The sequence below is a fragment of the Ooceraea biroi genome, chromosome 1, assembly GCF_003672135.1.
Source record: "Ooceraea biroi isolate clonal line C1 chromosome 1, Obir_v5.4, whole genome shotgun sequence".
Taxonomy (NCBI): domain Eukaryota; kingdom Metazoa; phylum Arthropoda; class Insecta; order Hymenoptera; family Formicidae; genus Ooceraea; species Ooceraea biroi.
In genome coordinates, this window is record NC_039506.1 from 23323582 (window position 1) to 23349129 (window position 25548).

At 44.0% G+C, this 25548-nt stretch overlaps 2 protein-coding genes and 1 long non-coding RNA gene across 7 annotated transcripts; 2 read left to right on the forward strand and 1 right to left on the reverse strand.

Moving 5' to 3' along the window:
- The first annotated feature begins 210 nt into the window (after nt 1-210).
- LOC105283436 lies at nt 211-7884 on the forward strand. Of its 2 annotated transcripts, XM_011346194.3 has the most exons (11): nt 211-414; nt 1000-1062; nt 1395-1523; nt 1603-1737; nt 1806-1963; nt 2330-2395; nt 3855-4005; nt 4081-4281; nt 4396-5026; nt 5108-5384; nt 5463-7884. In XM_011346194.3, the coding sequence occupies exons 1-11, from the start codon at nt 340-342 to the stop codon at nt 5599-5601; spliced, it is 2025 nt and encodes a 674-aa protein (XP_011344496.1). In that variant the 5' UTR covers nt 211-339; the 3' UTR covers nt 5602-7884. The 2 variants fall into 2 exon arrangements, with proteins under 2 accessions (XP_011344496.1, XP_011344497.1); XM_011346195.3 differs by lacking the exon at nt 2330-2395 and having other exon boundaries at nt 215-414.
- Nucleotides 3366-22408, reverse strand: LOC105283437. Of its 4 annotated transcripts, none has more exons than XR_003407472.1 (4): nt 21546-22408; nt 20695-21288; nt 14220-14414; nt 3366-3629 (listed from the first exon to the last, which is right to left on the reverse strand). It is a non-coding gene; the product is annotated as an uncharacterized LOC105283437 (long non-coding RNA). The 4 variants fall into 4 exon arrangements; XR_003407471.1 differs by having other exon boundaries at nt 20695-20817; nt 21046-22408; XR_894690.3 differs by having other exon boundaries at nt 20709-22408.
- On the forward strand, nt 16132-24369 carry LOC105283439 (bone morphogenetic protein receptor type-1B). The gene is made up of 4 exons (XM_011346196.3): nt 16132-16287; nt 22418-23426; nt 23714-24029; nt 24127-24369. Exons 1-4 carry the CDS (start codon nt 16200-16202, stop codon nt 24262-24264), a joined length of 1551 nt encoding a protein of 516 aa, XP_011344498.1. The 5' UTR covers nt 16132-16199; the 3' UTR covers nt 24265-24369.
- The last annotated feature ends 1179 nt before the right edge of the window (nt 24370-25548 follow it).

The window sequence follows — 25548 nt, forward strand, 5'->3', positions numbered from 1 at the left end:
TCAAACTGATATCGCCAAAAACTCTAAATTCTATTTGTCCGACGACTAATTAGATCCATCGATGCAATTTTCGTGACGCGGCTATGAGAATCGATCCGCGCAACGGATTCGCCTCTCGCTCTGCTATCGCGCGACCCCAGATAACACTGAAAACAGTTCCGAGAAGACTCGCGAAAAACTTGCCTGCGGGAGCGCGTCCGCGCAGCGCGTCGCGCGACGTCCCTGGCCGGCGCCGTGCTCGTACGATTTGACATCCAACATGGCCACCTGATATGTAGCAGACGATACACACAGGTGGTATGAAGTGCTGTAAATAAAATCCCACCTCTGGACTTAATTATGAGCGGGTGTGTGCGGACAGAGAGTGCCGATGATTCCGATCGCGTCGACGATGCAGTGGACCCGCGAGTGCAGGTGAGAACCGCCTGCTGCATGCGCGTCGTCGCCCGGGACGGGCCCCGGAGCCTCGGCAGTATTGACACTTCGTGGAAGAAGGTCGCGGCGAGAACTCGCGCGAAACGTATGCGAGACGACGGATTTTCCCACGAGTTCCCCGCGAGTGCAACGACAGGCCCATCCCTTCTGAGAACGTCCCTTATTTCTCTCCCTCCTCCCTGCACCCACGAGTCATGCAAAACGTCCCCGATTCTCGCTTTCTCCTTCCCCGCCCAGTGGAGTACCCATTGTCACAGCGCGTGCTGAATTACCCTCGTTGCCCGGTAACTTGGTCGCCTCGACGCGAGAAATGAGAACAATGTGCAATGCTTCTTTCATCCCTCTTATGTCCCTTAATCTCGTTGTCTGTGATTTTTTTTAATTCAGAGTAAAAATGTTGAGTATGTTGAATAAAGATTTTACATGATTCACACATTTATAAATAAGTACACAATTTGTTTAATTAAATAATATGTATTATTTCTGTGATGCCACTAATTAAGTCACTTTAAAGAGTACTGTAGAGCTCATTTGTTTATCGATGCATTGTTTCAATTGTTTCAGATTGAACTCGAGAGATTGAACACAGCTACAGATGATATTAACAAATTAGAAGTCGATTTAGATGTGAGTACCTCTATTTTTTTTATTAAAACTCGGCTTTGCATGCACTAGATTTCATATTGTGATATGTGAGTACAACATTCGAGGAAGGGAATCACAAGTTCTAAAAGCAGCTGCCATTAGATTTTATTGAAATGATTGCCACGTAAGATGCATGCAAATGGATAACGACTTGAGAAGACAATCTTGAGAGCAGTCTATGACAGCTTCAACTAAAGAAATCATTTATAACTTAGGACTACGTGATTTACGTCCAGAATAACCTTATATCAAGCTATGTATCTGGTTCCATTGAATTAATATTTCTGCGTCGCATGTTTCATCGTTTTTTTCAGGAAGCAAGAGCAACCTTTAGAGAATTACTGTGTGAATCTACACTCAAGATTGACACTTTGGCCAAAAAGCTTGGAGCTTGCATCGAAAAGTCCAGGCCATATTACGATGCCAGATTTAAAGCAAAAGAGGTCAGAGAATCATCCATAACAAAAACAAGAGAATTTTCAACACAGGAGTACGAAGATTGAACTTTGAAACGATTTACAGGCATTACAAGAAACGCAGAAAGCTGCGCTTAGATTTGAGAGAGCCAACAGTCAGCACGCGGCGGCTAAAGAGATGGTTTACCTAGCAGAGGAGGGCTTAAGGACCGAAGGGAGATGCTTCGATCATGCTTGGCAGGTAATATTAATTACTGAATCGCGACAAAAGCATTACGTGCGAGTATTACGTAAGGAGATGTGCTGCAGGAAATGTTGAATCACGCTACATCCCGAGTCAACGAATCGGAGCACGAGCGAGCTCTCTCCGAGGCGGAACACAGGCACACGACCACAATGTATCACAAGGCAGAACACGAGGTGCAAAGACTGCAACGTGAATTGAAGCGCACTATCGCTAAATCCAGGTACGTGGAAGCCTGCGATCGTTAGCAGAGTTTAAGATACCCTTTCTATTTTTCCGATGGTTTTGTTAATGCATGAAGTTTTTATCACGTATAGTTATTTAATACAAATCACTTTTCAAAGAGCTAGAACCTTGTATACAACCGAATCTATGTATCGAAACACAATTAACTGTTTATTACATATTACCCGTTATTATTTTTTCCCTTAATTTAATTATATGATTTTTTTCCCTTTACTATCGACATTCTCTACCCCTCGGGTGATCATCGAATTATTTTTCAACGATTACCGTGTTACGTTATTTTTCTACGACTCTTTCCTCATGAATGGTATTTATGTGTTTGGTTATATGTTCATGTTGGCAGTATGGGTGCACGTCGCAGCTTGCTTCTGATAAACAGTATCGCCTACAGGCACAACTTGCTCATGTTGTAAGTAGGATAGATATTCTTTTTTATTTTTATTTTTTAATATATTTTTATTTTGCGTGTTTTTATCGAATCAGTTGGTTCATTCGTTTATTTTTCAAACCATCACCCTGATTGTGCATGGATTACGTATTTATGAGAGCATACATCTCGAACGTACGATCTGCTGGTACCTTTTTGATTGAGCTTTCCACGATGAGTACATTTCACTGCACACGAAATTTGTTCTTTGGTCAAGTTGCTTTCCCCTTAATCAGAATGCTATAATATGTAATGAATTATTAAAATTATTATATGTAATGCTGTAAGAAAAATATACTACTGAATATACATGATGTGTCTGGTGTCTTTTGCGATTGATCTTGGAAGAAAAAGCAATGTAAACAATTTATTTCTTATGATTGTTCAAAATAGATTCTCCTTCTGAATCAACATCGCTAGAAATGGTGATTATATAAATTTTTGAAGCATTTCTCATAGTCAGATTTTGGGATAATATGTAAAATTGGTTGAATTTGAATGTCAGGCACCAAGTCATAACGATGACTGCATTTGTTGTCTCATTTTGAATTTAGGTAAGAGGAAGAAGTCATAGGTTGCTGAGTACAGTTGTATGATAAAACTATAAGATCTTCTTCGATCATTTCAACAAAATTCTTGTACAAGCTTCAATCCTATCGTTAGAGTGTTATCGTGCAGCAGCGACCAAGTGTCTTCTCGGTATTGTGGCTGAATCAGACGAATCTTTGCCAAATACTTGTTAATGTGCTCAAATAATATTAATCACTGATTATCTGATCCTCGAAAAGAATTTTTTTGTCGATAATCTCAGCAAAATCGAAGAAAACTGAGCATTTCGACAATCTTGGATTTTTTAAATTCAGAACTTTGACGCTGATACTGAAATTACTATATTTCATCGCTGGTTAATTATGCTATTGAAAAAGTCTGTATTGAAATCAAACGCTTTGATCATGTCACAGTGCTTCACTCGGTCAGTTTTATTTGTTTGTCTGAAAGCAGGCACGGTATGTACGAAGCGTACACAAATTTTCTGTCTAGCCATATAAATTAAAATCTTATAAACAATAATTCCAGTAAGTCTCGCAGACGTACAGTTCGGCAAAATTCATAAAGAAATAGAAATGTAACGCTATGAAAATTCAATGGTAAATTGCTGGTAAAACATAGGACTACACAATGATGTCATCCATCAACAGGTGGCGTTACTAGGGACCTGTATAAAAAAATTAATCATGATTATTATAATATTAAATAAAACTTATATATAAGTCTGTAAAATATCAAATAGACAAATACTTACTGATATATTTTTTATATTATATATTATAAATAAAAAAAGCAAGTTAGTCGCAACAAATGCCAGACATACTATCTATAAATACATACAGTCTTTCTGTATATGGTTCAAACTTAATAGAATATCGTTTAATTAATTCAGGCCTTACTACGAGATGAAAGCGCATTTTAATCAAATGTTGGAGGAGCAGAAGATGAAAGTCAGCGTGTTGGAGAGATCAGTTGGCGAAGCGAAAGCTTCGTATGCAGAAGCGTTACGAAATTTAGAGAAAATCAGCGACGAGATTCACAGGGTATATTTAATATAATGATCTAATTATAAGTCAGGTCGTGCATAATATTTTAATCGCATAAATATTTGGCGACAGACAAGAAGATACGACGGCACGGACGAATACGACAAACATATGCAAAACGCGCCGGATCATTCGGCCGCGCCAACCAACACGGCGACTCCGACAGATTCTAGTGTAACTGGATCGCCAGACAGCACGGATTACACCAGTGACGAGTATTTGCGACTTCCTGACAAGATGAGTCCAAGCGTGCCGTGTCTTATGCCTACAAGAGTAAGTAATCACGTTCGTATTCGCCAAAATATTTCACGATTGAAGATTCACCGATCATTTGCTTCTTTATGAGCCTTTTGGAAAATCAAAACTTTTGTACTAATTCTCTTTCAGATCGAGAGAGATCTATCATCGGAATATCTAGGCCTAAATAACCTGAACCTCTCATCCACTGAACCACGCAAATATATAAAGCGAGACCGTCCACGAAGCATCGCGGCGACCGACTCAAAACATATCGTACCTGTGAACCAAAACACAAGCTCTTCTACGCCGGGGCTGGCGAATCTGTCGGGTATTATCTCTCCCGTGGAGAAGAGAGTCAAGATCCAGTCGCCGGTAAATGACAGGAAAAACAACGCCGCGACAACTCACAACGGGGAGGAGTGGACGGAAATTAGTCTAAACAATTCGCCAGATGAGGTTTATTACAATAATGATGTGTTTTCCGATGAGGAAGATCAAATTCCTTACAAGCCGCTACCGATGGATCTGAGTCCTGAGCCGGCTCAGCCGACTGCCGCAGTCACCGAGCCACCGAAGGAACAAACCGCGCGAAAGCGATTAGTTACTCAAAAGTCTTTGCCGACAATGTCGAAAGTAAACGAAGTTACTTTAAGCGAGGAGAAGAAGGCTGAAGTTACGAGAAGCCCGTCGGTGAAAAATCGGGGCAAGCTCGACAGCAGTTTAGCCAACTGGATAACCAGGAGTTCAGCCGGAGGCGAGGCTAGTGGCGGTAGTTCCAGTAAGTGAATGAGCACATATCTAATTAAACAACCTTGTAGAGTATATTCTGGATTGTGTTTATACGAGCTCATTGTTACAGCGAATTCAAGCAGAAGACAATCCCTTGACATGCTGTGGAGCGGCGGTACCGGGGAGCGGGTTAAGGAACTACTCAATCACGGGATGATGATGCTAAACATATCCAGTCTGACGGAACGACGTTCCAACGAACCAAAAACAGCGGAGAGAGACAAGGACAAGTCTGAGAAGGCGGAAAAGTCGGAGGCTAAGGGAAAGAAGGTTCCCAGTCCGCTGGAGAAAACGATGAGCTATCTCAACGCCGACGAGGAGACGTCGGACAGTGAAAGTTTAGCTAGGTAAGTAACACCCTCCGAGTGCGCTCCGTTGGAGAAGTTTATCTCGGTAAGTACTCTATTAATAACTTGGCATTCTAGCGTGGAGATGCTAACGGAGGATCAGATCTCTTCGCTGATGATGGAGCCAGACATGAACCAAGTATGCCAAGAAATTCTTGGAACGCCCTTAGTCGAAGTGTGTCCACTGTTGCAACAGCTACAGCAGCAACAGCAATAGCCTTATTACTTGGAGGGACTTGCGCGAGCGAGACGCGCGGCAAAGATTCAACAATAGAAAGTGTTCAAGATTATTATAACGTGGTAACACAATTAAGACACAGCCTTTCTGTTAAGGTAACCTAGCACATCGCTGCATTACGTTTCTATATGTCTGTTGTTATAACTTTATAGATCTTTTTATCATGCGATATATAGGACAGGACGACAGTCATGTTTCAAGAGAATCGCTAGACCGATTCTGCAAAATATTCTTCATTAGTTTTACTCGGCACCTCGTAAATTATTCTATTTATTACTAAAATATTTCTACATGTGTTTAGAAGTACGATCGGTTGAGGCTTTTAGTCAATTCAAAGGATTTGCATTAAAAATGTCTCGTTAAACTCCTCAGACACTAATAAGAAGCCTAAGAAACGTCTTTTGCCGATACGCTTACATCGATCGCTTAGATCGTCGCTTGGGAGGAGAGGGTGATTTTCAAACTTATTCTATAAAATCTTTCTAATATTTAGTATTTCGTAAACTGTGGAACGTCATTCGCTGAGGAAGCAATATGTAGTTGATTCTAGAGAATTGCGTAGTTTACGACCTAGATAATCGTACACAAATCTATTCCAAGTTGCATCGACTATTTTTTGCTTGTCTTTATATGCGACTGCTATCGTGTTAAAATCTTTCGGATCGTCTAACGAGTATATTAGATCGTATCGTGCTATCACAGCGAGATATCAAACAATCTAGATAAACAAATCAGATAAATGTGCGCAACAAAGTTGCGTCCATCGCTACGCTCTGTTTAAGGATAATCGATGAGCATTTCCCCGTCTCTCTTTCATCATAACGCGACTGTTTGATTCGTTCAGTTGTCTGCGAGACACGAAGCACGTACAGCAGGAAAAAAGAGATCCTACAGAAAGTTACAAGATGCCAATTATCGACTTCGATAGTCTCTAAAACGCGGATCGAATTGTATATAAGCGTAGCGTAATACAATTCTAAATGTATACAGGTCTGTATACAAAATGTACTGCTAATGTCCGAGGTGCTTTGCGACTTCGAGTCCGCTTGGCGTTTAATTACACGTTAAACTCGCAAGCCGTATGTACGATCGGTGCCAGCGCGTTTTGGATACAGATCGAAAATGTCGCAGCTTCGACAAACATGCTGTTTCATAGGCAAAGCTTCGTCAAGTATAAATAGGTAAGATAGTTCATCCGCCAATCCAACAAGATATTTTTCAATATTTTTCGCTGCATCACGATAGGGACGTCTCGTATCTATGATTAAGTACCTTTACGACAACTCGCATGTGAGTCATGCGACTCACAAATATACAAATTATCGTAAGCAAGTCTGGACAGTTCAATGACACTCGATCATGATAATAGATCGAATGCGCGTACTTGAATTCAGGTATACTCGAGACAAATGAGAATTAAATACTAGCTCCATCATTTTTATTGCCACGTATTGTGATATAGCTCTTAGCTAGATTTTAAACGTTCAGTTGGATTGTCCAATCATTGAACGGAGACATTAGTGCAAAGGGCGCGTATGCAATATATTTATAAAAAGAGTAATATATATATAAAAATCATAAGTTATATATGTACACGCATAAACAGATCCTATTTATTTTCTGCGTGATTTTCTGTAATTGACGTTAATTGACACTCTTCGTACAGGCATGTGTCGGACATTTATATCTATACATATATAAAAATGGCAGCAATTATATTTTTTAACAGGAAAATTCTTTTATAATTGTATCGTGACACGCCAACAAGTCCCTCCGTCTATATCGCGTGCATACGATATTTAATAATTTATTACGATTATCATTAAAAAAATAGTAGGATCAGACCGAAACGTGACATTAACAATCGGTCTGATAAATTATTTTCAGAAAAGAAATTTGAAGGGGAAAAAATTTTGGTATTACTGCATATTCTTACATTGTCGCTCCCTATGAATCGTAACGATGTGTGAATAGGACTTCTTGGCGGTGCGATTCTTCCATTCGCGATTACCGTGCGATCTTTTAAAGTGTGAAAATTGTTCATCGGAAATTTCACATAATCACGTTATCGCGACTCGCATGCATGCAAGGAATATTTTTTCGTCTTATGTGTCGAGCAGTAATGATGCAACGTGCGAGGACAATTACAGTAATACAGCGATAACGAATTATATTGTACATACTTATGTTGTATATGTGAATGTAACTATGTATATACCATTGTATGCTCATTAAAATCTCATTACGAGAGTGTACGCAGAACGCACCGTGTCATCTCGCCTTATTGCGATTGTCAATCTCATTAGAAATATTTTTTCATCATCAGAACAAAACGGTGATTATTAACTAACGGTTTACTTTTCAAAGCTCGCACAGCCGGCGAATTAAATATAGCCATTACGTCGAATTCGCGCATTCAACGGAGCACCAAATGCGGCAAGTCCTCGTTCATTAGCTTAAGCGGCCGATTACATCACGCCCGATTAAAATCGAATGCAAATCGCGGCTCTCACGCGAATTGAAGAGGTCTCGTCGCGACTCACGTCGTAATGGCTGGTCATGCTTGAGTACGAGGATTTCGTAATGATTTGAAAGTTTTGCCGAAAAATTTCATAAGAAATCGTTTAATCCTGTGAATGCTTATTATGAATGAATGACACAAATATCATTCCGCTATTTGTGTCATAATTATAATAAATTTCTTTCGAAGTAAATCTTTAGATACAATATTGAATTTTCGTATTAATTTAAAAACTAAACTTTAATGCTGAATAAATCATTTCTTCTTTATATAATAATTAGTTTATAAAATTGCTTCGAAGTAAATATTTATTATGGTATTAAATATTATAATATCAATTGAAGGATGTCCTACGGGAAGTTGCTGAAACTAAATGCACCTCTCTTGTCTCTCTCCACGATGGAAGGTGTGAGCTGTTTTGTTGATGGATGCTTGAGAAGCAGTTTTATTGTATCAGTTATTCAGGTCGCAGCGCATGCAGTATAATGTGCAATTTAACGACGGAAGAAAAAGTTTATCTCATCAAGTACTTCTTCTCTAAAGGTAAAATATAGACGATTTCATTTAATTTAAACCGAGTTTACCACAATAAAGTTGCTTGGGAAAACACTAACTATTATGAATTCAATTTTTTGTCGTTCTCATGCGTACATCTTATTATATGTACATGTTTCTTATTACACATGAGATTTTTATTTAATTTTGATTCATTAAAATAATTCTACTTCTCTTTTCATGAGTTAGTTGAGTAATTGATAACTTTTTGGAATACGATACACTTCAGGATTGTGATCTACCGAGTTCTTGCTACAGTAGTGAAGACAAAATTGACGAGGCTGAGCAACATTTTCATGAAAAAATTCAAATGTCTTCTATTAGAAGATATTTTATTAGAAAATTTTACTTTTCCTGTTCTCTACGTCAGCCTTTACCGTGAATCTCTTTTTGAATTCAACCATTCGGGAATATAGACTTTAAACAAGTAATATTTCTGATTAAAACAGATTAATTAATTATAATACTTCGCTGTTTTCAGACGCGGCTTAGCCCGGCGGTGCGTTTGATCGAACCGCCAGTGGCCCCAATTCACACCTGACTCTTAGCGATAAAAACCACCTCTAAAGATATCCTTATCCTGCTCCTGCGTGGGCACGAGTCCCGTTCAGTTCCTGCGAGTTGGAGGAACTGTTATCGTAGCAGGTAGTCATCTCTTACAGCGTACGCTGTCGAGCGAATTTATTTAAACGCTCGTCTCCTGGAGTTTCTCTCTTTCTCTTTCTCTCTCTCTATGTCTCCCTCGCGTTTTCTTTTTCCTTCTTCCCTCCATATCTTTTCATTTTTTTTCGTGATAAACCACCGTAACCGCAGCATCTTCGTCGGCCACTCGAAGCGGTGCATGTAAGCAGGACAATTAATTATCTCGGCGCCAAACGGCAACGATGAAGCTTAACGACGGTCGATTAAGATTCAGGATCGAGAGAGAGAGAGAGCGAGAAAGAGAGAACGAAAGGTAGAGGGGGAGAGAAAGAGAGAGAGACGTCTATGAGATCCTTGGGAGAAACCAACAAGCGATATACCTGGTCTGCCGGTTATTTCGATTTTTTCATTGCATCGTGCGATTAAGTGCTAAGATTACTTGACAGTTAATAATAGTAAGCACAAGACGCAATATCATGCGTTTCGATCGTTTTGCTAGATTTTTACTTCGATTTTCATGTCCGGTAGCGATACCAGCCGGAGCATGAGAACTTATCCCAGCATAGCTTCGAGTGTGTCTCTTGCCAAGTAGACGCAATTAAGATCGATTATTCAATGTAAACCTTCCACCGACTAATCTTGACCCTTCTCCGTCAAGTGCGGTCCATCATTTAAAAGACGATATACACTCCCGAACAAATACGTTAGTCTCTCGCTTCGTACGATGAAGGTTCGACTGCTCTGCGGCTTGAATCAACTTCGGAACGCCGTATGCCAGTCTTGCAAAGGAAATATTATTTTGATTTCTTGTTTATATTATTTTCATTCAATTTGCCACGTGTATGTATAATAAAATTACTGTTTTCAGTTTACCAGATTTATGAATGTTGTGCAATGAATCTACAAATGCATTGCACATTTACAGCAAATCCTGCTAGAACTATAAATGCACCTAATATTTATGCAGAACCGTTCTTCGATGACTTTCTGTCGCACGTGGTCGTTAATATTTGTAAGACTGCCTTAATGCAAATCATTATCATCAAACGAAAAGCACAGCGCTGGACGTATTATAAAATGCACCATGCACGATATTTAGACGCATCAATTGATGATATTATGGAATATTTTATAATGATGTTACGTTTGAAAATAATTATTTGGGAAATAAAAATTAGGGAAAATAAAAATGATCTGAACAAAAAGTCTAGTACAGACTGTAGTACACGACCAAGCGACTGAATATGCAGTAAACACGAATCTAGTCGAGATTTTTAGAAAGAGTCTCAGGGCGCATCGTAATGCATACGGGACTGCAGTTTACGATCTCTATATACAACGTGTTGTATAGAGAGATTGAAAGGGCAAGAGAGAGAAAGAGAGAGGTATTCAAAAAGAGGCTGGCCGACCCAAGGGCCTGAAACGAGACACGGATGCCACGGCACGTTAGTGGCCAGACGAGGACTTGGCTCTTTTGTAGCTCCGTCCGTCGGAGCACTGGGGTCTTTTCGCTTCTCTCGACGAATGAAATATATTTCCACCTCGCACGGCCTTCGTAGCCTGGCGCCGAACATACAGATCGAGATTTTCAGGCCCCACTCGCTTCGCCCGCTTACTTTGTTCGGGCATTGTCGCGCGATGCGCCGAGGCGTGAGGGCTCCGTTCGTTCGCGGAAGAATCCTATTTATCACTAGGATCCCTTCGAAGACCTCTTCAATCTATTGTTCACTCACGTGATTCAAAATAATTTATGAAATTCCACAGGAAATACAACAACAATATCATGCATAATGCATAGTTTCTTTAGAATAATATCATTTTTGCATAATTCTTACAACACAGTAATAGTTGTTCAGTCAACGAATTGTTTCTAAATTTGATGAACTAAATTTTAATCATTGATTCGTTTTGACAAGTTTTTGTTAAAGTGAAAGGCAAATCTTTTCAGCTTCCAGTTTTTTCTTGATAGATGAGTTTAAATTCAAAATTAATAGTAAATTTAATCTTTTACTCATCTAAGGATTTCATCTACAAAAAATTCTTTAATTCTTAAGCCCACCAAAAAATCTAAATTTTTAAAGAGTAATCTAGAAATGATGACTCGTATTTTCTTAATGATAATGCGTTTTGCTGTACACGTATATCCATGTCAAAGAACACTGACAAAAATAACATTATGGCGCGTCTCGTCCTCGCCTCGTGGCGTGAAGTAACAGCGATAAAAGTTGATGTGGAGGCCGATCGTGGTAATTGCGTTTCGCCGCGTCACGTCCGTGCACAACACCCGCGTTATTTTTCTTTTTGGCGGTTCGTCCGTCGCTTGTGTGCCGGACGAACCGTAATGTATTTCCGAGCGAAGCGAATCCAATTCGTGATTTCGTGGTCGCAGGACAAGGATGGTCTCCCTCGTTTCCCTTTGTTGTTCATTGTCGCTGTTCCCCGAAGCCGATCGGACGATGGTGATGGTACGCGAAGGCGAGATCTCCGTCGCCCTCGCCCGCATAAAAGGAACGCGGCTTCCCGGAGGTGGTATCTGATTCTAATCCCGAAATCCGGTTTGAAGCTCCGGATGGCGGCGTGATACTCCTCGTTTTTCGTTAACACGATCCTTAAAAGTCTCGGGGGCCAACATGAACATCTCGAGGCGTTCATGAATAAGGGATGGGGCGCGGCCACACGGCTAAACGAAATCCGCTTACGGTTGTTTTTGTCAACGAAATTCGGGACGACTCGGCGCTCGCGATCTAATTTATTTCCGAGATCCGCAAGCTGACGCGACAATTTTTCGATGACTCCCAAAAATAACGCGACATTCTCCCTTGGACCTCGTCGATCGTCAGGTCGTTCGTAGCACGAGAGATCCTCGCTTCGATCCAATATCGCACGTCGTCCAATATCTACGTCGTTACGTCCCAAGTTCGTTAGAAACGCAGGGTCGATCAACGAGGCAGATCCCGCGATAATTATCCTCGACAATTAGCAGTCAATTCGTTAGTCAACCGCGGCCATTAATACGCCTCGTAGAATGGACGATGCATATTCAACGACCCCTAATCGGCCGGCCTGGCGATCTTTAATAATTCATAATTAAGCGTTAATCAAAGCCGTAATCATCGATTGTCCGGAGGCGGTGCCTCGTCGTTCCTTTTAAACGGACGCCGCGATTTCTCCGCGATGAATGGCGCGGCCGAGTTAGCAATTTTTCTCCCGAATAATTATATTTCATGCGCTATGATGTGGTCATCGGATCGAATCGATTTCCGGCCGATCGCTCGTGGAACGATAGGCGAGGCTCGCGTTCAAGTAGGCTAATTGCGAGAAATTGCGTATAAGACGTTGCCATTGAAGCTAACGTCGCTTTTACGGGCGCGCTTTCACGCTTCGCGCGCGCGCGAACTTTTATTACGTCTTTTGCCAGCATCTGCAAATCATTACAAGTACACGCTGGGCTAGAATAATTTCTGCGTCGCGCCGACGATCGAGCGAACGCGAACGCCGACGTTGCGAGTAAAGAGCCGCCGTTTACTTTGGAGAAAATAGACGAGCACGCGCGTTAATAGTTTTCGCACAACCGCGCTATATACTTTGTACGGTTAATGGTGATCTTTAGCCGATTTACTGTCAATCGTCGAGACTGCTTGTTATCCCGTTCACGAGTTCTCACGCGACAACGCCGACCGCAAGCGACATTACTGCGCGCTTATCAATTTCACGATCGTAAAAAAACATAAGGACGATCGCGGAATGTTAAATATCGCGATATTTAACGTTTCAAGTACCATCGATTCTGACGATAATTATTTATTTATTCGAAAATATTTAATTCCCTACAAGTGAAGAATCTGATCGTTCAAATCAGAGTCCCGGGAAACGCATTTTATATTTTTACTTCGAATCGGTAAACGCTTGAGCAGAATCATCAACGATGATGATTTCTCCGGAAAAAAATCTCCATGTAAACACGCATTGTTCGCCGCAGACTCGCACGCAGGCTTGTGGACGCCTTTCCATAAAAGTGTCGAAGATCATCTCTAAAAATATAATGACTGACGCCTTTAAGCGCGCGAGACTCGAGACGAGGGTCGCGCGCTTCAATCTGGATCGCGCGACTTCACGCTCGAGCGATACACACGCAACAGGTTACGCAGGCTAACGCTGCCGCTGCTATTGCCGTTGCCGTTGCTGCTGCTGTAGCGGCGCCGCGACCTAATCTCGATGCGAACCGTCGTTTCGCGCTCCACGCCACGATGACGGGCCCGATCGGCGTCCGTCCGGCAGCTGCCGCAGCGTGAAAGAATTACCGCGGGCTTTGTTCTCCCGCGAACAGTGCCCCTTTGTTGGACCTCAATATCCACCACCACCATCACCGAGTGGTGGTGCAGTGCTAAGAATTTTTCTCGCTTTTAAACGCGAGCGAGTTACGAAACGCATATTGAAAACGGACTTGATATCTATCGTAAAATCTCTCGAGATTGTACATCTCACGTTTTTTTTTATTTACGGCCAGAGCTGTATGCGTTTGTCGCGCATGTACACGCGATTTTATTACAAATCAGATGCAGGAAAAGGAAAAATGTTAAAATGATTAATAATACATTATTTATAGATATTCTATAACGAATCTTGATGTAAATTATGCTGGTGGAAACCAGATTTTCATGCTCCGGTTTTGAATTCCACCGTCGCGTGGCATTACGCGCAGCAATTCATTAAAATCGTGCCATACAGATTTAGGGGTTAGGTGGTTCGGAGAGCGGTAGCGCGAGTCGCCCTCCTGAAGCGTGAAATATCACTATTCGAGCGCAACGATCTTCGAGACCGGGCACGCCACGCCGGCGGCAATTAACCGGTAATCTGATATCGATAGCAATATACTCACACGTCGTTGCGCACCACGCCGAGCCGGACCCGAGCCGGACGCGAACGGAGCTCGGCCGAACTGCGCTATGCATCCGAGACGTAGATTGCGTCCCTATTTAAAAGCGCAGCGTGATGCGCACCCCTGCAGCGCTTAATTGTGGACCGTCGTGTCCTTCGAACGCTGCCAAAATTCTTCAGCTTTTCCTTGCATTATCTGGAGAAAAAAATTATTAGGTACAAAAAGTGCAGCTCATATATTTTAAATTCTTCAGCCCTCCCTTCAAATGTTGCATAATTTGAATATCTCTCTGTCAGAGAAGCGGCAATGGTACCAGCATAAAAAACAACATTTGCACAATCTAATGGTTCAAAGTGCGTGGTATAACGCGTAATTCTTAATTTTTTTTCGCGTCGGTATCATTTTTATTTCGCAAGTTGTATCATTGCATCAAGAAGCATCGTAAATAGCATTTGCTCATGTTGCTGCATTTCCTGACAATATTTGTATCAAAACATCGCTTGATATCTACACCGTGAAACTCTGAATTTTCACGAAAGTCGGGCGTAATTTTGCAATGAATTTGAAGTTGGATTTAGCGCGCGTCAGTGCATACGATCGAGGTACTCGCTACTGGAGATGCCCGAAGTAACGCGAGCTATCGTTCGCAGCTAGTACGAGAGGGGAAGGGAGAAGAAGGGAGAGAGAGAGAGAGACGCGTTCCCGCTAACTGCGTGTATCCCGGGATTGTAAGAAAAAGATTCCGGATTCTAGCCGGGTTCTAGATTCCACGGCGACGCGCCGCGCATAGACATTCGCGCCTTTCCAAGCAAGCCGCAGCCGCAACTGCGCCGACCCTCTCCAACGCGCTCTCCGGAGAACGTTGGGCTCCAAGTACTTACGTACCGCGTGAACGCGGGCTCAAATGAAAGGGAAAAAGAAAGAGCAAGAGAGAGAGAGACAGCAGTCAAGATCTCCCCAGTCTCCAGTCTCCGCACTGGCCGCCGGCGGCCGTCGCCGTTCGCGGCACGATGGCGCCCGTAGGGCGCCGTCGCGCACTCCGACGCTGACGTGACGACGTCAGGTCCGTATTCGTCGAACTAAACGCGCAAACTCGTTCATGTTTTCTCTCTTTCTCCTTTTCTCTCTCTCTCTCTTTCGCTTTACGTGTAAATGGCACAGAGATCTACAGTGTGCTCGAAAGGCGTCTTAACAGCACGCTAATCTCTTAGGAAGGTATTCTTTAGACGCTGGAAAACTAAGCGCAGGCAATTCTTCGAAGACACAAAGTCAAATACATCAGTGCTACCATTTGACATGTTTCGTCTATCGTTTCCGTGTTCCGGATTTCTTTTGTTAGGTTTCTTACCTAGATCTTGGATAAAGCAAAAAAAGTTAACATTTTTCGTACATCTTTTTACGAGATGTGATCTGTTATTACTGCTTTCGATACAATGATGCAACGCGGTCTGCACCCTGGACTGCGATAAGTTTTATTTGCGGATGGTGCAAAACTAATGTATATTTATAGTTGGAGAAATTTTAAGGAATATAAAAGAATATGCAAAACACTGCTATTCACCAATGGCAAAGAGTACTCTTATCAAGAGTAACATGATTAAAATGTTTATATTTGAAAAGGTTTACTTTGCGAAAGGTATCATTGCGAGCTATCCTCCACAAACGAGCTAATCAGATTTCATCCTGATATCATAGACTCCGTCGTTTTACTCCGTGCTTCACGAGATCGGATAAAGAAACGATAACCAGGCGAAAGAGTTCCTCAGCACGGACCTGGAATCTCTCTTCCCGGTATGATCATCTCGCTCACTCCTGGCGTCCACCGATCGGCGTTCTCGCTCGTGCGAGCCGAGAACGCACGAGCCACGATCCCCCCACGGAACGTCGGCGAAAACGGCCGAGGCACGAGCGGCCTGCGCCTTGCGGCGCGACGCGGAGCACCCTACGTCACAGTGAAGTATGTGCTCCCGAGTGTAGAAAATGGCTGCGCTCTCCGCCACAGATCGGCGCGGATGTAAATATGGCCTGTGGTTCGGCCTGGCAGTGTTCATCGCGAGATATGTCGGTGGTGAGTACTCGGCTGCTGTGTCCGCGCGAGCCTCGCGATCCGTCATCCAGCGTGGCGATGCACGCGTCGCGTGCGTGCGTGCTGCGTGCATACATACGTGCATGCGTGTGTATCGCGCGCGTGATGCTGCCGACGGCGGAGCGCGGAGAACCGCGCGCGTCCCGGTCGCGCGCGCGAGAGGGAATCGATCGGATGCGGGTTAGGTCGCGCGCGTTCCTCCGCGCTGTCCGCCTTCTGTCGCGCGGATGTGTGGCCGACGGCGACGACGATCCTCGCCATTCTCCACCGTCTCTTTCCGCCCCCTCGCATTTGCGTCCCGCACAGATCCGCGTTCGTTCGTTCTCTTGCTGTAACGCGCGCACGATTGTTTTCCTGATCGAGCGTTCGCTCGTCACGAAGAATCGACCTTCTTTCCAGGAAAAGATCGTGTTCCCCATTTTTTACCAAGATCGTGAACAAGGATCCTTTGGCGCGTGCACAGCCGACGGCACGGGACTCCTCTGCTAGTCACCCGATCGTCGCAGTCGACGTATCGCGCGGTGTTCCTTCTCAACCCCATCCCACGTCCCTCGTTACGATATTTCTTTGCTACCTCCTATTTCTCCCCTCCTTGCTCCTCCACCCCCGCGTTTTTTTTCGCGTTACGCCGAACGTTTTCCCGTCTCACGATCGATGCGTTTTCGTGAAAGGAATTCCTGCGCCGTCCGAGATGGCACGCGGCCGTTCCTTTTTACGTCTGTCGGAGCGAGAATAAGAGAGAGAGAAAGAGACAGAGATGAGGTTAACCGCTCCGAGGTTGGAGACTGAAATACCAGCAGTGCCGAGAATTCGCGTCGCTCCTCGACGAGAGTTCTCTGTTCTCGCACCACCATTGCGACCTTTTTCCACTTTTCCTCCTTTCCTTCCTTTTTCCAGCTTCGTGGCTCAGCTCTCTTTTTCTCGTCTTCTCCGACGTGTCTCGATCACGGGATTCAGCCGCGGGCGTTTTGCGCGCGATGCTGGATCGACTGATCGTTGCGCGCGATTCGATATGACACCAGACTTTAACCCTTTGAAATGCAGCAGTTACGACATCCCGACCGACGGTAGTCTCTCTAATACCTTCTCTCAATCTGCGTACTGATTGCACTTGACCGACGTTTGCTACACTGAGCATCACTGGTAGACGGCAATAATTAAATGAATTTCAAATTGCTTGCTTTGGGAGCAACTCTAACCATTGAAGACGGTGTTCGATTACGCTTTCTAACACGGCTTTTGTTACTTTGCGTTGTTTTGTTCCTTCTGACGTTCATTACGGTATCAAAGAAAGATTTCTTATCCTCGTTGTTAACGACAGCCACATGGCAGTATTATAATGAATTCTCGTTAATATTGTCTACTAGATTCATTGAAGGAATGTACCTTTCGATCATCATCGTCATCTGAGAAACAAGAATGCTCAATAAGAGTGCTCTTGTCTGCTTGATTTATTGACGTTAAATTTGATTTTCGTATTTGGTAATCGAAACTCTTTATAGTAATTAGACGGCCGCTCTTAATGCTAAATGTGGACCGAGGATGCGGAACCGTATCTGTACTGCGCCATAGGAAATGGACATCGCTTATGTCGCTTCAGCGATGCGCATTAGATTCCGAAATACATCAAAGGGTTGTAAACGCCGACGTCGTTTTACACGCGACATATTCTCTCTCTTTCTCTTCTTCTTCTTCTTCTCCCTCCCTCTCTCTTCTTCTCTTTTGCCTCTCTTGCGAGTACGCGCCAAACGCAATTTCGTGCTCGCCGTAGAAGAACGCACACAGACGGAGTTTGATCCGCGTTCCCTTTCTCTTCGCCGCGCGCTCTTTCATTTTTCTCCTTTTACGCGTACGCACGTACAAAGTACGTTTTTTCCCGCGAGGCCCGCAAGGACATCGCGCGTACACATCGCGCAAGATGAATAAGGCGAATAAAGCCTGCCCCTCTCGATGTAACGCGCGTACGCGGCACATATCCGGGATGCGGTGTAAAAATACGCTATTTCGTAACGTAACCTTCGCGGAGATGCCATTTTTTCCGTCAAATGCCGGAAACGTGCGGGTATCGTTATCGGGCGAGATGCAGCCTTGGGATTTAGCAGGATATCTGTCGAAATGATGGAACGCGGCAACTAGCTTCGACCGACAAAGCGGCTCTTGCATCGAACACGATGATTAATAATTTCAATAAATTTTAGTCGGCAAGAAAAAAAACAGCCAGCGGATTCGACTGATTCAAAAGCCACTCGAAGCGACTGTCGAAAATAATCGTTATTTTTACTCGTGATAATGAAAATACGACGAGTTGACACGCGCTATTTACGAGTCCTTCCACAAACATTAATTAAAGCTACACGGAAAAAGAAACAGCGGTAGATTTGCTAAACGAGAGAGATCTAGCTGTATCATTAGCAAACTAGTTTGCTTAGCAAGTCACTTGGTGAATCTTGCTGTCTTTTCTTCCGTTGTTTTATGATTTAACGAATTTTTCCCTCGGTGTTTGTCGGTGAAAAGAGGCGGGTATCGCTCTCGTTCGAATCCGAGTTGATTGCGAGAACAATAATTACGCGGGAAACGTGCTGTCGAAAATTGGAGCCGTCATCGGACACGCCAAGATTCCGTTCCACTTGAATCTCTCTCTCTCTCTCTCATTCGACTCCTCGTTGTGGATGCTGCGATTCGTGCCGCAGATAATCACGCTTCTTCTCCACGAGGGGGGGAGAAGGGGGACATCTCCCGCGCGCGGAATCATGTTGAATGATTACGGGGTAGGATTACTACGCGCACAGGCTGGATTGTTCTTCCACGAAAATTGCGATCGCGGTGTATCACGGTTACGCGTACGCGCGCGCGATTCCATTCGCGATTTCGCGCCGCTCTTCGCGACGATATTATTTGCAGCGGCGAGTCGCGCGCGACGCGCGGATATTAAGTTTCCTCGCGTGCACACGCGTGCATGAAGCTAATGCAGCGGTCGGATGCTGCGGTCGGTTCGACTCTTCAGCATCGGACAAAAATGCGGTGCACCGTTTGATTCGAAATTTCATTCGAGAGGCTCGAAATTATGTCGCGATCAGGGATGGCGAGAGCGAACCCGCGAATTTCTAACGACGTGACCAAACAATCGATAGTAAGTTTATAATAATCGATAGTAGAATTGAATTCTCTTGTTAATCTTGTTAAACGATTATCTTATTGGCGTTCTTTTTGGCGGTCAGCAGAGACGGAAACACGAGACCGTCCCGCAGAATCACGTACCTTCTATTGACTGGCAAATATTGGTAATGCGATAAGGGAAAGGCGATAACGAGGGATAGCTTTCACACGTGTCACACGAATCAACGCCCTCCTGAACAAATCAGAAGACCGGCCTCTCGCAACAAGTTACTTCCTTCGTACAATATTTACACAATTGTTGCTCTGCCAATGTGAATGACGCCAATACCGAAACGCTCTTGCGTACAGAGTCTCATTGATAACTCGGGCGATGTATCGCGCGTTCTACAAGCGTGTTTGTGTGCATAAGTGCGTGGATTTCTCGCCTATTGCGTTGTAAACAACGTCGTTTACCGCTAAACGTCGTATTACGGATTAGTTGCGCCGCGATCGCCGTTAATTACAGCGAAAAAGAAAAAAGAAGAAAAGTCGCAAGACCCGGAGCAGCTGCGTCGCGTCTCTCGCGAGCGAAGCCGGCCGCGAGGCTGTCGCGATTTGGCGACTCATAGACGTGCACGACTGGGATATCGCTGATACTGCTCTTTGCCACGCTGATAAGGTCCGCGGCTGGCTGGCACGTCGCCTCGCATCGCATCGCATTCATTGAAACCTTCGTGCGATTACGAGCGTCGATTGCGTCGCGAAAGCCGCGCGATATGCGCGTTACGCCTCTCTCCCACGTCTGACCCGCGCTCGCGTGCATATGACAGTTCTCTAAATGGTTCATTACGGGCCGATAAGCACTCTGATGAGTGATCGGGAATGAGTGACTGGGAATCCCAACTATTAGAGCACCTCAGAACGCGCGATACTCGCGCGAGGATATCATTATGTCGATATCAAATGCCGTTTGGGAGCTCTAAACTGCTAAATCCATCGCTGTCTTCTTCGAATAAAGCCGGACAGATCGGTAGCATAGTGCAATCGGTTGCTTAAATCATATTCCTTCTTTTTTTTTCTTTTTTCTAGATCCGCACGCATTCCGGCATCACCGTGGTCGTTAGTCGTGACGGCGATAGTATCCATTCGATGATCGCGTACGTGTCGACAGCACGTTGTTGATGTGGAAAAATACTCTTGCCAAGCTATATTTGCGTTTCGAGATACGCAAGAATATAAGCGAGTTGCGTTGAGTCGCAGCACAGAGTTCGTTGCTTTCGCGTTTCATCTCACCTGCTTGTACTCACCTTCCTCGAAGAAGCGCGATTGCGATTTGCTTCCGCGACTCGCTCGAGTTTCGCCGTTGGAAGAGATCACCGTGAAATTCGGTTCAGTAAATTCCTCTGACGAATTCAACTGTAAACGAGGAGGCACTTTATAAATCATTGTCCCAATCAATATCCCAAATTCGTAAATGAGTTAAAAATCAATTTCTCATATGGAGAACTCAATTACGTGCCGTTTAATATTTGTGAAGCGACGTTTCGCTTATCGTTATGACTCTTGTAATGTTAACTTTGATATTTTAGTCATTCAGAGATTTGCGAGTTATAAATAGAAGCGGTCACCGTAAAATGGACGCACCAGAGAATAATTTCACGGTGGAAGATAAGCGCAGCCTCTGTGCTCTGCGCACGTGTCTCCGTGTCTCTTATGTGTTTCAGCTTTCCTTCCTCTTTCTCCTTTTGTGTCTCGCTGCAGCCGTGTCGCGTCGCGTCGCTTGCATACTCGTTAGAAACGTGACACCGCGTGTTTGCATCAAATCCGTGATTATCACGGTGCCACAGCAGCAGAGGCGGATACCTACCTCCCCTGCCGTTCCGCAATCTGTCAAATTTAGTTCGGGATAAATCACAGCTAACTTTGGATCGTTTGCGTCAGTGTTTTGATCGGAATAGAAATCCAATAAATGGAAATTGATTTAGATATCTTGTTCACAGAAAGCGAAGCTCAAGTCGGAACTCGATCTCACGTCAATAATTCTCATCCGATATAATACAATAATAAAATTATTCTGAATAAGAGTTAGCAGCTCTAATTTGAGTCTAATCTGATGGCTAAAATCCCGTTTCCATTATATTTACCTTGAATGCTTTACTCAAAATCTGGAGTAAATTATTGGTGATGGCAATCAGCATGTAATGCTGATGATTGTGAGTTACATTCTTTATGTCCTACGTCTCTCCTTTGTATGCATCTCAATAGCGCAAATTACGTAGTTAGATGCAATTTTTCAAATTTTCCTAATAGTTTAGTCCACAATCTTCATTATTTATCTCAAATATTTTATCTATCCTGCATCAGTCTATTCTATTTTATTTTTCATATTTTTCTCCATCGATCCGTCAACGTGATTATATTTCGTCGAGTGGCGAAATATGAGAGATATTTGCGCGTGATGTTGATCGCGCTTTTTATTCGCGCACGAGATTTATAACTGGCGAGAGTCCCCCGATGCGATGGTTTATATCAGCGCAAGACGCTTACGAAAGGTCTCTGATTTCCGACTCGGGACGCACCTAACTCTCCTTTCTCCGTGCCGGTACACGCACGCTCCTCCGTGGGATGCGACGGTTAATTCGCCTACACGACACATCTCGCGACTTGTCAAACAACTCCTCTCGAATCCGCTCGCCTCCACGCCTATAATCTCTCTCCTCCGCTATCAATTCTCATTGAGTTATTTACCGCACCTCACGCGCAACGTAATCGTTCACCCAATTCCATAGCGACGCGTCTCCCACTTTGCCACACCCGACTCGCTTATAAATAAATTTTGATCTCTCGGAGGAGGAATCCACGCGCACGTGATTCTCCCAAGAGACGACGTGTGTCAGTGATCAGATGCGAAATTAATATTAACGTCTGTTGCGCGTTTCTTCTTCTACGTATTACACCGTCCATTTCGACATTTCATTCAGACTGGCCGTATCTAATAATATCGTTTCTTTTGCAGCGCTGGGCATCGTTTGCTACTGCGATGGACATTGCCCGGACGGCAGGCAAAACGGGACCTGCGAGTTACGCGCCGGAGGCCAGTGTTTCAGCGCCGTGGAGGAAGTATGGGAGCCCGAGTTGGGAGAATACGTACCCGAATGGTCATTCGGTTGTTTGCCGCCCGCCGAGGGTGGCTTCATGCAATGCAAGGGAAACCTGGTCCCGCACCTGCAAGAGAAAAGCATAACGTGTTGCAATAACACAGCTCTCTGCAATAGGGATCAATTTCCCGAGATAGCTTATAAGTCTCGTCCCACCGCGCCACCCAATCCGATAGCTATTGCATCGGGTGTACCGCTTATTGTCTTGGCGGTGATTCTATCGGCGGTACTGGTGATGATAGCAATAACGATAGGCATTGCCTATCATCGATGCCGGAAGAAAGAGCGCGAGCCGTGTCTAGTACCGTCCCAAGGTACTCTCAAAGAGTTTATAGACCAAAGTAGCGGCTCGGGCTCGGGCCTGCCACTTCTGGTGCAGCAGACTATCGCGAAACAATTGGCCATGTCACAGTGCGTGGGAAAAGGTCGTTACGGTGAAGTCTGGCTCGCGAGATGGCGAGGTGGCGAAAAGGTAGCGGTGAAGGTCTTCTTCACGCTAGAAGAGGCATCGTGGTTCCGTGAGACCGAGATCTACCAAACAGTGCTGATGAGACACGACAATATATTAGGCTTCATTGCCGCTGACATCAAAGGGACCGGCTCCTGGACTCAGATGTTGCTGATCACGGATTATCACGAGAGAGGCTCGTTGCACGATTACTTGCAAACGGTGGTGCTGGATCATCAAGGCCTATTGGCTGTCTGCTCATCAATCGCGTCCGGTATCGCGCATCTGCACACCGAGATCTTTGGCACGCAGGGGAAACCCGCGATAGCTCATCGCGACATCAAAAGCAGAAATATTTTGGTCAAGAGAAACGGGGAATGTGCCATAGCTGATTTCGGATTGGCTGTTCGCTACATCAGGTACCTAAGCACTTAAAAACCGTGAATGGCCTATCTCGACTAATTGTTAGCAAAACCACGAAATATTTTGTCTTACTGCTTAGCAGTCCGTGTATGCTGCACGAGTACCGGAGAAGAAATCCGAACTGTGATTAAGCTAATTCCTTTATTAATTAGTGAAAACGATTTTCTAGCACGTAGCGAGCGCGAGCGCAACGATTTACCTATCGAGAGAGAAAATTTTACTGACACAAACATCGACGAAAACAAAAGGATGCAAATCGGTGAGATGTCTACTTTGCTTGCAGCGAGAGCGGAGAGATCGACATCGCTCCAAACACCCGAGTGGGTACACGGCGTTACATGGCACCAGAGGTGCTGGATGAGACCCTGAATACATCTTCCTTCGACGCGTTCAAGATGGCAGACATGTATTCCGTCGGTCTCGTATTTTGGGAGGGGTGCAGGAGGTGCGTTACGGGCGGTAAGAATTCGATGGTGGAGCCTTACGCGTTACCTTATCACGACGTCGTGTCGAACGACCCAGGCTTTGAGGATATGCGTCTGGTGGTGTGCGTGAAACGATTACGCCCAGTTATTCCGACGAGATGGGATAACGATTCGGTAAGGAAGACATTTTTTTCCTCATCGTTATTTTCACGATCTTACAACGCGATCGATCCTATGGTTTTTTACGTGTAATACTTTTGTTTCCTTGCAGATCCTATACACGTTAGGCAAAATTATGTCGGAGTGTTGGCACGCGAATCCGCCGGTTCGCTTGACCGCCCTCCGCGTCAAGAAGACCCTGTCGAAGCTGCACGCCGACAACGGTCTCAACGGCATCAAAATTGTGTAGCGCTTGCCGCGATTACGAGACACGGACTCTTCTAGTTAAACAACTTCCTACATTTGTAAATATGTCCTTAGTGTACATAGAATTGTTGACAGACTGCAGCCTAAAGACTGAAGACTAAAGTTTATGAATGAGAAGTGTGAATGGTATGTGCGTGTAAGAATGAATGATCATGTGCAGAATGTATTGTATTGGGTCGTCCGGAAAGTTCGTGTCGATTTTTAATAGATGGCATTGGAACATGTCTGAATATATCAATGTTATTGAAAACATACGATTTATATACATATGCTTAAAGGTGACATTTCAACGCATCTTTAGGAAAAAAGTTGTTTGAGATAAATTGATTCGTGTCAGTTTTGTACTCTTTTGAAGATGGAAGAAAACAAAGAACATTTTAGACACTTGATGCTTTTCTATTACCGGAAAGGCAAAAATGCCTCACAAGCAACAAATTCGGTATGTTCTGTTTACGGAGAAGGCGCTTTAGCTGAAAGAACCGTACGTAAGTGGTTCGCTAAGTTTAGAGCTGGTGATTTTAACCTTAAAGACCAAGAACTCGGGCAGACCCACTACTACTGATGATGACCAAATCAAGACACTGATCGAGAATAACCTGCGTTACACGACACGTGAATTAGCAGAGATACTGAAAATATCGAAAACCACTGTCTACGATCATGTAGTGAAGTTTGGTTACGTAAGTCGCTATGATGTATGGGTTCCGCATAATTTGGCCGAAAAAAATTTAATGGATCGCATTTCCATCTGCGACTCGCTGTACAAGCGCAACGAAAACATACCATTTTTGAAGCAATTAGTGACGGGTGACGAAAAATGGATGATTTACAACAATGTAGAACGAAAAAGATCCTGGGGTAAGCGAAATGAACCAGCATTAACCACTCCGAAAGCTGGCCTTCATCCAAAAAAAGTCATGCTCTGTGTCTGGTGGGATTGGAAAGGAATCCTATATTATGAGCTCCTACCACACAACCAAACGATAAATGCAGATAAGTACTGCTCGCAACTGGACGAATTAAAGACAGCGATTCAGGAAAAATGTCCAGAATTAGTTAATAGGAAGGGCGTCGTGTTCCATCAGGACAATGCCAGACCTCATGTTTCTTTGACCACCCGACAAAAATTGTTGGAGTTTGACTGGGATGCGCTACCTCACCCACCGTATTCACCAGACATTGCACCTTCAGACTTTCACTTATTTAGGTCTGTGCAAAATTCTCTTAGCGGCAAGAACTTCAACTCTTTGATCGACATAAAAAACCA

Bases quoted from the DNA above. Each gene is read 5' to 3' on its own strand.
- LOC105283436 (XM_011346194.3), top strand. From the start codon at position 340: ATGAGCGGGTGTGTGCGGACAGAGAGTGCCGATGATTCCGATCGCGTC. The intron at 1,738-1,805 runs GTAATATTAATT...GATGTGCTGCAG, and splicing joins GCTTCGATCATGCTTGGCAG to GAAATGTTGAATCACGCTAC. The intron at 2,396-3,854 runs GTAAGTAGGATA...TAATTAATTCAG, and splicing joins AGGCACAACTTGCTCATGTT to GCCTTACTACGAGATGAAAG.
- LOC105283439 (XM_011346196.3), top strand. From the start codon at position 16,200: ATGGCTGCGCTCTCCGCCACAGATCGGCGCGGATGTAAATATGGCCTG. The intron at 23,427-23,713 runs GTACCTAAGCAC...CTTTGCTTGCAG, and splicing joins TTGGCTGTTCGCTACATCAG to CGAGAGCGGAGAGATCGACA. The intron at 24,030-24,126 runs GTAAGGAAGACA...GTTTCCTTGCAG, and splicing joins CGAGATGGGATAACGATTCG to ATCCTATACACGTTAGGCAA.